This window comes from Neovison vison, chromosome 12, assembly GCF_020171115.1.
Source record: "Neovison vison isolate M4711 chromosome 12, ASM_NN_V1, whole genome shotgun sequence".
NCBI classification, from domain to species: Eukaryota; Metazoa; Chordata; class Mammalia; order Carnivora; family Mustelidae; genus Neogale; species Neogale vison.
This window is the reverse complement of record NC_058102.1, coordinates 98,020,382-98,032,875: the sequence shown is the minus strand read 5'-3', so window position 1 is coordinate 98,032,875 and position 12,494 is coordinate 98,020,382. Positions and strand designations below refer to the sequence as shown.

The window sequence follows — 12,494 nt, the reverse complement described above, 5'->3', positions numbered from 1 at the left end:
TCAAATTATAGATGAATGATTAGTAAACTAAAACTATAAGGTCATGTGTTAATATTCAGCAAAAACCCCTAATGATATGAGTGTTATCATTTCTGAAAATACTATTAAATGTAATTTGGTGCTTTCTTTTTTCCTTGATTTGTTTCTATACACAACTGTATGAATTATTAAAAACTGACCTTCCCATCCTTGATGAAATGAATAAATGTAAATAATTGTGAGTTCTCCAGGAAAATGGTCATCCAAAATAATATGAAGAACAGTGAAAGAAAATTCCAATAAAATAATTCTTCTAGTCACTCAGTGGAGTCAACTGTGGAGATTTTGTTTCATTTGGACAGAGATTTCACATGATCTCTAGTTAATTTGTCAAGAATGAATGAGTAGTGCCAGAAGTGTATTCCAGAATTACTATCAAGCTCGGCTAGATATTGCCCTTAACATTAATTAAATTCTTTTTCTTTCCTCTAATATATTAAAATAAATGTGAACAACTCATTCTGAATAATTTAATAAAGGAAAAAGAAACACAGTAACATGATCAATAGAGCAAATTTCTTTGGAGTACTCTCTGAATATATCTTTCTAATGACTTTTAAAGGGCTTTAACTAAAGATAAGTGAATAAACACATAAGATTAAAAAAACAGACTATCAATGCTAATGCATTACTTAGGGAGACTTCCATCCAGCACAACAGAAAGAATTATTTTAGTTTTCTTTATTTTAAAATACCTGAAATGAAGTGGAACCAGTCAAAAAGTCCTCTCTCAGACTGTCAAAGGGACATCCTATGAGACTTCAATCTCATGTATTTTTTAAAATAGAGTTATTTCCTTACCTTGAACATCAATGAAATTGCCATTGACTAGTTTATCAGAAGAATTAATTAATCACCATTCATATTTACTTGATGGTAAAAATTTCAAAAGGGTAAGATATCAACTTTTCTTAAAAGATTTTATTTATTTTAGAGACAGAGAGAGTGGGTGTGAGCTGGTAGAACAGAGGGGACGGGGGCGGGGAGGGGAATCTGAAGCAAATTCCATGATGGGCATGGAGACTGACTCAGGGTTCCATCCCACAATCTTGAGATCATGATCTAAGTCAAAACCAATAGTGGGTCAGTCATTCAACCGACTGAGCTACCCAGGCACCCCATGTTATTGATGTGTTAAGAACAAAACCTCTGAAGATGCTTCCTAGACTTCTTATTCATCCAATATTCAGTATTATGTTTCAATTTCAATTCCATTTAATATTTTAAAAAAATATATTTATTTTTGTGAGAGAGAAAGCGAGAGAGAGTGGGGGAGGGCCAACAGGGGACATAGAGAGAATCCCAAGCAGACTCCTCACTGAGCACTGAGCCTAAGGTAAGGCTGGATCTAATGACCCTGAGATCATGACCTGGACCAAAACAAATAGTCAGAGGCTCAACTGACTGGGCCACCCAGACACCCCTCTAGTTTCACTTTTCAATGGCTCCATGAATCTGTCTCAGGAATCCTCAGAAAGCAAGTCAAAATTGTTTGAAAGGAGTGGAAAGAAATGTGTATTCTACTGGCATAAGCCATTATACTTAACTGGAATAAATATATTTAATATATATTTAGTTAGTGAGATAACCAAATGAGGTGGAATTATTCCAAGAGATCTTAAGTGCTATAATTGAACTGTACATCCAAGTGGGATTTAATCTAAGAGCAAAAACAATAGCTTAAAAAAAATCTTAAGTTGTTCCTAGGTAGGAATAATATGGTGGATAGTAGTGCTGTCACTGTTATTCTAATGTTACTTTATGGGCAGCGTGAGAAAAAGAAGCAAATGAAGATTAATACGATATTAGAATCTTCTCTAGGGAGACAAACCATAAGTGACTCTTAATCTCACGAAACAAACTGTGGGTTGCTGGGGGGAGGGGGGTTGGGAGAAGGGGGGTAGGGTTATGGACATTGGGGAGGGTATGTGCTTTTGGGTAAATTGGAAGGGGAGATGAACCATGAGAGACTATGGACTCTGAAAAACAATCTGAGGGGTTTGAAGTGGCGGGGGGGTGGGAGGTTGGGGTACCAGGTGGTGGGTATTATAGAGGGCACAGCTTGCATGGAGCACTGGGTGTGGTGAAAAAATAATGAATACTGTTTTTCTGAAAATAAATAAATTGGAAAAAAAAAAAAAGAATCTTCTCTAATTCCATCCATAGCCAAGGTTCTAATTACAAGATAAAGGATATATAAAGGGGTGCTGGGTTGTTCAGTTAGTTATGCATCTGCCTTCAGTTCAGGTCATGATCCCAAAGTCCTGGGAATGAGCCCTGTGCCAAGGTCCCTACTCAGCAAGAGAGTCTGCTTCTCCTTCTTCCTCTACCTTTACCTCCTGCCACACTTATGCTCTCTCAAATAAATAACACTTTAATTAAAGATATATACATATATCTCTATCTTATTAATAAATATGTATTAATATATTATATATATGCATGTATATGGTAGAAGGAGTTTCACAAAAATATTGTAGTCCTAAATTTGAATGGTAGATTGAAATTGCACTCATAGGCATTTTACTTAAAAAAAAAAAAAAATATATATATATATATATATATATATATATACCTGTGTGTGTGTGATTCTTGGGTAACTCAGTGGGTTAAGTGGCTGCTTTTAGCTCAGGTCATGATCCCAGGGTCCTGGAACTGAGCCCCACCTAGGGCTCCCTGCTCAGTGAGCAGTCTGCTTCTCCCTCTCCCTCTGTTCTTCCCCCCCATTCCCCTGCCACCACCCATTCCCTCTTTCTCTCTCACTTGTGCTCTTTCTGTCTCAAATAAATAAATGACATCTTTTTTTTTAAAGATTTTATTTATTTATTTGACAGAGAGAGATCACAAGCAAGCAGAGAGGCAGGCAAAGAGAGAGGAGGAAGCAGGCTCCCCGCTGAGCAGAAAGCCCGATGCGGGGCTCGATCCCAGGACCCTGAGATCATGACCCGAGCCGAAGGCAGCGGCTTAACCACTGAGCCACCCAGGCGCCCCAATAAATGACATCTTTTTAAAAAATTCTGTGTGTTGGCCCTATCCACTGAAAATACCTACAAAGGATGATCAAACTCATAGTAATTTTCACAGCTAGTACCCAGTTTCTTACCTTCATTCACATTTCCTAACCAATGTAAGAAGGCCTCTTTGGAGAAATGACTCAGTCCAGTTCTAATACAGAAAAGTGTAGCATGAGCCTGGAAACACTTGTCCTACAAGATGCAAAGGAAACAATCAAAGAGGAAAAGTGTATGGTCCAAAAGAGAAGGGTCTCCCCCTGACTAAAGCACTCCAAAGAGAGAGGGATGACAATTTCAATCTCCCTTGAAATACGTGTGTAATCACTAATGTGACCTACAACAAATACAAAATTTATAGAGCCATTTATTCCTAAAGATACCAACAAAAAGATACTAGACAACCAACTCTGACTATGAAATAGAAATGAAGTAGGTATTCACCTGGGCTTTTTTGTGTAAACTGTAACAATGAATAAGCAAATGGTAAATAACAGATTAAGAACATCACCATTCTGCATCATATCATGAATTACAGGATCCAGCCATTGATCAACAGTAGCTGCTAAGAATAAAAAAAAGAAGACTAAACATGTGTCTCCTCTTGATAGTTGCAAAAAAATTCCCAAACCTAAATTTTTGCAAAATAAGAGTCCCCAAACCTAAGCCTGGATTAAGCCTCTACACCTAAATAACAATTACAGGAAATCCTGGGAATGAGAATCCAGTCAAATGAGCATTACTGTGTTGCCTATTAATTGGGCTTTTAGGGTAAAAACATGACACCATTTCATTCTTGCAACAGAACTGATCTACAAGATTACCATATTATATACTTAAAGTTGCTGAGAGAGTAAATCTTAAATGTTCTCACCACAAAAAAGAAAAGGTAAATATACAAGTGAAAGATGGGCTAACTAACCCTACCTTGGTAATCATTTCACAATGCACAAGTGTCTAAAATCAACACATTGTTCCCTTCAAACTTACACAATATTATATAGGTTAATTCTAGCTCAACAAAGCTGAAAAAAATATAAATGAAGTGGACAAGGGCATCACTCCCTATGATATAAAGCCACATTTGCCAGCATGCTCTTTTACTGACTGCTCCTTTAGGTACCTTAAGTAAACACAGTATTCAGTCATAAATTTCAGTTATGCCTACATTTTCCTTCCATTTTTCTCCCCACTCTGTTCTAATTCCTCTCTTCCAGTAAGTAATTTCCGAAAAGTCTTGCATTCCAACTGTGATTTACTTCTCCATCGGTAAATATCTCATTATCTGATTATACAAACTGACAATTGTATTTTTTATGTTAAAGTACTTATGTCTTGTTATTTTTTTTTAGATATACAGCACTTATTTAATATTAAATAGTTATTATTTAATGTGTATTATTAGTTTATATAATTATATAACATATGTATGCCTTACTTTTAACTGATTACATGTAGTATACTTTTTATTATCAAAATATTTGGGAAATATAAAAAATGACATTTAAAAATCAATAATAATTCACTATCCAGAATTTCAAATAAGTAAAATATTAGTACTTGGTGATATTTCTCATTAGAATATTAAAGATAAGACAAATAAATATAAAGGCCAAGTTTAAAAATTAGATGGGCAAATTGACACTGTAATTAAATATTCCCATTTGTGATGAGGGTTAAATTAACATGTATATTGGAATTTTTTAAAAATGTAACCACAATAGGTGCCTTATAATAGTTATTATTTAACTTGGAATTACGAAATAACCTTGTTTCTCAATGCTTCAACACCAAGAAAGTCTAAGGATAAATAATAAAAAGGGCATATTTAGAAAGATTTATATTTCCAGATGATTAAAAATAAATTAGATTGAGTTTATTTTTATAAAAAAGTTTTCACAACAGTTTTTATTACTCACAAAATATTAAGAAATTGTGATTAATGGAAGTAATTATTTTGTAGACGTCAACATTTTAGGTCCTCTGTGGGATACAAAAATGAGCACAACCATTCTCAAGGGAGATTCACTATAGAAAAGAATTAAAAGGCTACTGAGAAATGTAAGGATGGCTTCCAGGAATCCCTTGTGGTCTGTAAATATACAGTCTGGCCTGGACTTGGTCTTGTTCCCACGAGATCAATGAACAACTTTCCTTTGAGGTCAAAACAAATTGACTTGGAAAATTTGAGCTATAAGCGCAAGTGGAGGAAAATCAATCTAGTTAAAGAATTTGCACTCATACACCAATGATATTATATCCTTCTCAGTCCTCTCTTTAATTAGTGCTTTCCTAAGTTTTTAGATTAACATTATTGAAGAGGACTATCATATTATTTACACATTTTTTAAGGTTTTCTGACATTTTGTATTTATTTCCTGAACTGTTTCCTTTGAGCCATCAAAGGAAATCTAATCAAATCGAATCAAATTTGATCAGAGTGAACTTTGCTGGAGTCTGGCAGAGAAGCAATGATTTGCATTCTGTTCTTCACAGCACAAATTTGACTCTTAAAATATAAAGGAGATAAATGTCATAAATTTAATAATCAAAATCTATAGCACAGGATATCCAGCACAACTGGGAATTACCTGTATGTTAGTACAAATAGAAGACATTTTCCTGTATGTTTCTGAAATATCCTTATGGATCACTGTTCATGTAAAAGATAAGTGTGAGACAGAATTACAAGAGAACCAAATTTTTTTTCATAAAGCTAATAGCTCAGAAAGAAGGATGTTCAAATGGAATATGCAGTGGGCAACAATCTGGGTGACAGAACTGCTAATATCTGAGGCAAGTAGTTACTTTCCAAATTTGTGCTTCAGTGTAAAATTTTTAAAAAAAGGTGCAGCTCCATTAAGCTCAAAAATAAAAATATTTTTGTATGTATATTTCTAGCAAGTCACAGAAGATATGAAAATTAATGAAAAACTAGTGAAACATTAATTTTGATGGAATTACAAGAAAAAACAATAAATGAGTAAGTGAATATATTCTTTACTTCTTAAATAAAATAATAGGGCTATTACCTCTCTCACACAGTAAGTATATATAATATGCTATTATATATGTATATATATAATATATACATTCTCACACTATCTTGAAAATTATATTCCAAATTATTAATATGTAAAATAAAATTAATGATTAAATTAAATAATTAATAGTGATAAATTACTTGCTAAGAAAATCATTGATTGATTTCTTATGTCATAAGATGTATAAAGGTTGTTACTTAAGCCTTCTTTCACTACCTTGTGATGGAATTAAGAACATTTCTGTTTTTAGGTGGTGGTATAACTATAAATACATAAGAAAGATTATTGCATGAAGATTAACAAACTTCTGCTACATTTCAAATAAGAAAACTAATAAAGCAAAGCTCACAAATATGCATTATAACCAAATGCAAACAAGAGGATCAAAATAAGATCAACATGAAGTATAGAATATATTTTATAATTGTATCAGTGATGGTGATATTGATCATCATGAATTACACCTTTCATATCCTCCCTTTAATGCTTTTGCCATCTAGATATCTTTAAAGAAACAGGAGACAGAGAGAAGGAGGGAGAGAAAGAGAGGAATGAACCACACAGTGATCACAGAGTTTGTCCTGCTAGGCCTTTCTGATGATCCTGACCTTCAGATTGTGATTTTTCTCTTCTTATTTATCACATACATATTAAGTGTCACTGGAAACCTGACTATCATCACCCTAACCTTGGTGGACCCTCATCTGCAGACACCAATGTATTTCTTCCTCCGAAACTTCTCTTTCTTAGAAATCTCATTTACAACTCTGTGTATTCCTAGATTTCTGGGAGCAATTATCACCAGGGATAAAACTATTTCCTATAACAACTGTATAGCCCAACTCTTTTTCCTTATTTTCATGGGGGTGACAGAATTTTACATTCTAACTGCCATGTCTTATGACCGCTATGTTGCCATCTGCAAGCCCCTTCATTACCCCACCATCATGAGCAGGAAACTCTGCACAGTGCTTGTGCTCTGTGCGTGGCTGGGCGGGTTCCTGACCATTTTCCCACCCCTCATGCTTCTGCTCCAGCTGGATTACTGCGCTTCCAATGTCATCAATCACTTTGTCTGTGACTATTTTCCCATTCTACAACTATCCTGTTCAGATACGTGGCTCCTAGAAGTGATTGGTTTTTACTTTGCTTTGGTTGCTCTGCTATTCACTTTGGCACTGGTGATTTTATCTTATATGTATATTATCAGAACGATTTTGAGTTTCCCATCTGCCAGTCAGAGAAAAAAGGCTTTCTCCACATGCTCCTCTCATATGATTGTCATTTCCATTTCTTATGGAAGCTGTATATTTATGTATGCTAATCCCTCTGCAAAAGAAAAGGCATCATTGACAAAAGGAGTAGCTATTCTCAACACCTCTGTTGCCCCCATGCTAAACCCCTTCATTTACACTCTGAGAAACCAGCAAGTAAAACAAGCCTTCAGAGATGTGGTCCATAAAGTAATATTTTCTTCAAGTAAATGAAATATTTCTCCTGGGGCGGGGGTGGGGGGGAAGGAGAGTCTAAAGAGTAACTAGGTAAAATCCTGAAATTCCTAATATCTATATCAGTATGCTTCTTTTTGTAGTCTCTTATATGCCCCATCTCCTACAAAACTTTGTGGAAATGAAGTGTATTTCTATACTACATACCCTATAGCACGATATGGAAAATAGTATTAATTCTGTTAATAAATTCCCTAAATGGAACATATAGTTTCAAAATTAGTGTGTGATCTCCTGTGTGTTTTCAAGTAGTTCATTGATGATCTCGTAACAGTTAAAAAAAGAGACTCTTAATCTCACAACAAACTGAGAGTTGCTGGAGGTGAGGGGGTAGGGGTAGGGTGGCTGGGTTATTATGGACATTGGGGAAGGTATGTGCTATGGTGTGTGCTGTGAAATGTGTAAGCCTAATGATTCACAGACCTATACACCTGGGGCAAATAATACATTATGTGCTCATTTAAAAAATCTACACTCCCAAACTATTATATATTAAATTCTCTTCTTAGAAGTAATAACTAGTTGTGATTTGTACTTTAAATGTAGAGCTTTGTATTTTGTGAAATATAGTGCATATTACAGGGTAAATATTGATCATGATATTATTTACTATTTATAGAATTTCCATGTTCTTTACCATTTTTTTAAGTATTTATACTTGGGGCACCTGGGTGGCTCAGTCAGTTAAGCATCTGCCTTCCATTCAGGTCATGATCCCAGGTCCTGAGATGGAGTCCCGCATCAGGCCCCCTGCTCAGCAGAGAGCCTGCTTCTCCCTCTCCCTCTGACCACCGCTCTGCCTACTTGGGCCTTCTCTTGCTCTCACTTGTTCTGTCAGATAAATAAATAAAATATTTAAAAAACTATTTATACCTGTTAAAGATTTGAAGCAAATGCAATAAAACTAAAACACATGCCATTTTCCTAATTCATTGAGTATCTTATGACCGTTATTTTGAATAATTTGTCAGATGTGCTTATATTTCTCTAGACTCTGCTAATAAAAATTTTGTTATTTGATTAGAGAATTTTTCTCTGTTTCTTCATGTTTCTTGCACCTTTGTGTTGATACATTTGAGAGAACAACGGCCTCTCACAGTCTTATAAACCTGGATTTGTACAGAGGAAGACCATCACCCTTCAGCCTAGTTTCAGTCCACAAAATTCTGGGGGCCTCTCAGACCTTTTCCAAGGATGTGCCTTCTCACACTTTTACAGGGATCTTCCCAATTCGAAGATTTTGCCCGTTTCCTTATTTTCTTATTTCATGGAGTTTGTAATCTCTTGCTCGCTCTGTTTCTGTGTTACCTCAGGTCCTTAAAGCAACATCTTGCCATCTAGATCCTTCTTATTCTCAGCAGCCTATAATACCTAGAGTATGTCAAGTGCCCTAAGTTAACAAACAATTTTTTTTTATTTTACCTTAGACTCTTCTTTCTGCAGTGCTCTTTCTTACATTATGTAAATCTCTGACATAGTGAACTATATTATTTTCCTTCTTTCTAAAGCATTTTTCTTAATAATTCCGTCCAGCCTGGATATTGACAACACAAACATTTAATTTCTTTTCTCCAAGGAATTCCTTATCTTCAGGAATTGTTTTTGTTGGTGGTTGTGGTGGTTGTGGTTGTTTTTTGTATGGGGTTTTTGGATTGTAATTCTCTGCTTATCTTTCCCTTCTGTTCTTACATTTCATCTACTTTATCCACTAGATTCTTGCAATATTAATCACATTTATTTCAAATTTCCAGTCTTAATATTCTAACACCTCTCCCATGTCTCGTTCTGAATCATTCTCTGCCTCTCCAAATTTTTTTTTTACCTTTGTTATGTTTGTACTCTTTTCTTGACACCCAGACACAATGCACTGGGAAAAAACAACAACAACAAAAACAAAAACAAACAAAAAATATACAGAACAGGTAGACGTTTAGAAATGTGATGTTCTCAAAAAAAAAAAAAAAAAAAAAAACCTTGCCATTTGCAATGATATAGATTGAACTAGAGGGTATTATGCTTGGTGAAGTAAGCCAGTAAGAGAAAGACAATTATCATATGATCTCTCTGAGGAATTTAAGATGCTGGGTGGGAGGTTGTGGGAAAAAGGGAGGGAAAAATGAAACAATATGGGGCCAGGGAGGGAGACAAATTATAAGAGACTCTTAATCTCAGGTAAGAAACTGAGGATTGTAGGGGGTGTCGGAGGAGAGATGGGGGGCTGGGTGATGGACATTGGGAAGGGTAGGGGCTATGGTGAGTGCTGTGAATTGTGTAAGACTGGTGACTCACAGACATGCACCACTGGGGCAAATAATGTTAATTATATGTTATTATTATTTGTTATTATTATATGTTAATTTTAAAAATCACAATAAAAGAAAAAAAAGGAAAAGAAATGTTACGGTTAGGTATGGGAGAAGGGGACGGATTCTATAGTCCTATGGTTAGAGCTCAGTGTTTTAGTGACCCTCCAGCCTCTGGATCATAAACTTCGTGAGTGTTTCTCGGATTTTTCTCCCCACTTAAATAGAACAGGAAGGTTAGAGTGGGCTGAAGTTGGGTATTTTCTTTTTCCCAATGGAAGTCTAGAGGATACTGGAGTTGGGTATTTCCATGTCTGGGGTGAGTTAAGCTCTATAGGGTCCCAGCAGGTTAGGCTCTGGTCAGCTAGATTTCTGTGAAGGCTGGCTCTCTTAAGAGCACAGCATTCTCATGTATTTAAAAACGGTCCCTTTTCCTCTTCCCATGAAGAAGCATGAGGTGATTTTTCTGACATTATACTTCAGGTTTTCCTACTCTAGCACTGGACCTTATGGCAGTTCCTGCTCATGAGCCTCTGTTCCCTTAAACCTTCACTTCTTATATTTATCTGTCTGATTTTCAATCTTGAGGGCAGTGATTTGCCTGCTCTAAGGATCCAAAATGAGTTGATTTTTCAGGCTGTTTCTCTTTTTACTTATTGTTATACCCAGGTGGTGATTTGTGATTTCTTACATGCAGAACTGCAAACTGAAGATGTCATATGTCTTAGACCACATTATTTTTCTGTTTAATGTCACATTTCTATACATTCTTTGCATGACTATTGATCTGTCTCAAGCTACTTCTTCTTATAGAAACAGAGAGCTCCACATATTATGTTTTATTTATTCCCTAAAAATTTACATTGTTAAACTTTTTTAGAAATGAAGAAAGAGGGGTGCCTGGGTGGCTCAGTGGGTTAAAGCCTCTGCCTTTCCCTCAGGTCATGATTCCAGGGTCCTGGGATCAAGCTCCTCATCAGGCTCTCTGCTCAGCAGGGAGCCTGCTTCCCCGCCCCCCTCTGCCTGCCTCTCTGCCTACTTGCAATCTCTGTCTGTCAAATAAATAAATAAAGTCCTTAAAAAAAAGAAATTAAAAAAAGAAATTAAAAAAAAAAGAAATGGAGAAAGAAAGGCCTTTAGTGTGAGTAAATAACAAAGCTTGAATTTGAACCTATCTCTCTTGGATCTAAAACTCCTTTAAAAAAAAATCCTTGTTAAAAAAAAAAATCCTTGTGATACACTGCCTTCCATTGATATTCTTATATATCATAGGCACTTACATATCAAACTAAAAATATTTTTTAGAAGTTTTACGTCCTGAAAGTAATAAACTTATGTATATATGAAAACTTCAATAGAAATTAGGTATCTGTTAAAATAGCTCTTTTTAATGATATGCTGGTTTTACTGATTAACTTTGATATGAACAATTAGATCATCACTCTCAAATTACGTGGATCACATAATTTATTAAATACTGTGGTTGATTCAGAATAATTTAGAATATTTAACAAGCAAAAAATCACTACTTTGGGGCAACTTTTGGTGAAATGGGAATCAATAGACAAGTCAGAAAATGTTAAAAGTACAATTTTGTATAATTTTATATTTGAAAAATGACTAAAAATAATGGGTTCAATTGTATACATTATTTGGTATAATGGAGTAAATTTGCTGATTAAAAAATGGTTTGATACGCTCTAGTTCCATCCATGTTGTCGCAAATGGCAAGATTTCGTTTCTTTTGATGGCTGCATAGTATTCCATTGTGTATATATACCACCTCTTCTTTATCCATTCATCTGTTGATGGACATCTAGGTTCTTTCCATAGTTTGGCTATTGTGGACATTGCTGCTATAAACATTTGGGTGCACGTGCCCCTTTGGATCACTACGTTTGTATCTTTAGGGTAAATTCCCAGTAGTGCAATTGCTGGGTCATAGGGCAGTTCTATTTTCAACATTTTGAGGAACCTCCATGTTGTTTTCCAGAGTGGTTGCACCAGCTTGCATTCCCACCAACAGTGTAGGAGGGTTCCCCTTTCATGCTTAGCGAAATAAGTCAAGCGGAGAAAGACAACTATCATATGATCTCCCTGATATGAGGAAGTGGTGATGCAACATGGGGGCTTAAGTGGGTAGGAGAAGAATCCATGAAACAAGATGGGATAGGGAGGGAGACAAACCATAAGTGACTCTTAATCTCACGAAACAAACTGTTGGTTGCTGGGGGGAGGGGGGTTGGGAGAAGGGGGGTAGGGTTATGGGTTTGGGTAAATTGGAAGGGGAGGTGAACCATGAGAGACTATGGACTCTGAAAAACAATCTGAGGGGTTTGAAGTGGCGGGGGTGTGGGAGGTTGGGGTACCAGGTGGTGGGTATTATAGAGGGCACAGCTTGCATGGAGCACTGGGTGTGGTGAAAAAATAATGAATACTGTTTTTCTGAAAATAAATAAATTGGAAAAAAAAAAGAAATACTCTCATTGAAGCTGGATTATCACTGTATTTCTAAAGAACACACTCATTCAGCTTTTTATTTGCTCCTGCAGGAAACTTAATCTCTCATTATGTGAATGTAAGGTCTTC

At 35.7% G+C, this 12,494-nt stretch overlaps 1 protein-coding gene across 1 annotated transcript; it reads left to right on the top strand.

Moving 5' to 3' along the window:
- Positions 1-6,645: 6,645 nt before the first annotated feature.
- On the top strand, positions 6,646-7,581 carry LOC122891168 (olfactory receptor 6C3-like). The gene has a single exon (XM_044226646.1). The coding sequence runs from the start codon at positions 6,646-6,648 to the stop codon at positions 7,579-7,581; it is 936 nt and encodes a 311-aa protein (XP_044082581.1).
- The last annotated feature ends 4,913 nt before the right edge of the window (positions 7,582-12,494 follow it).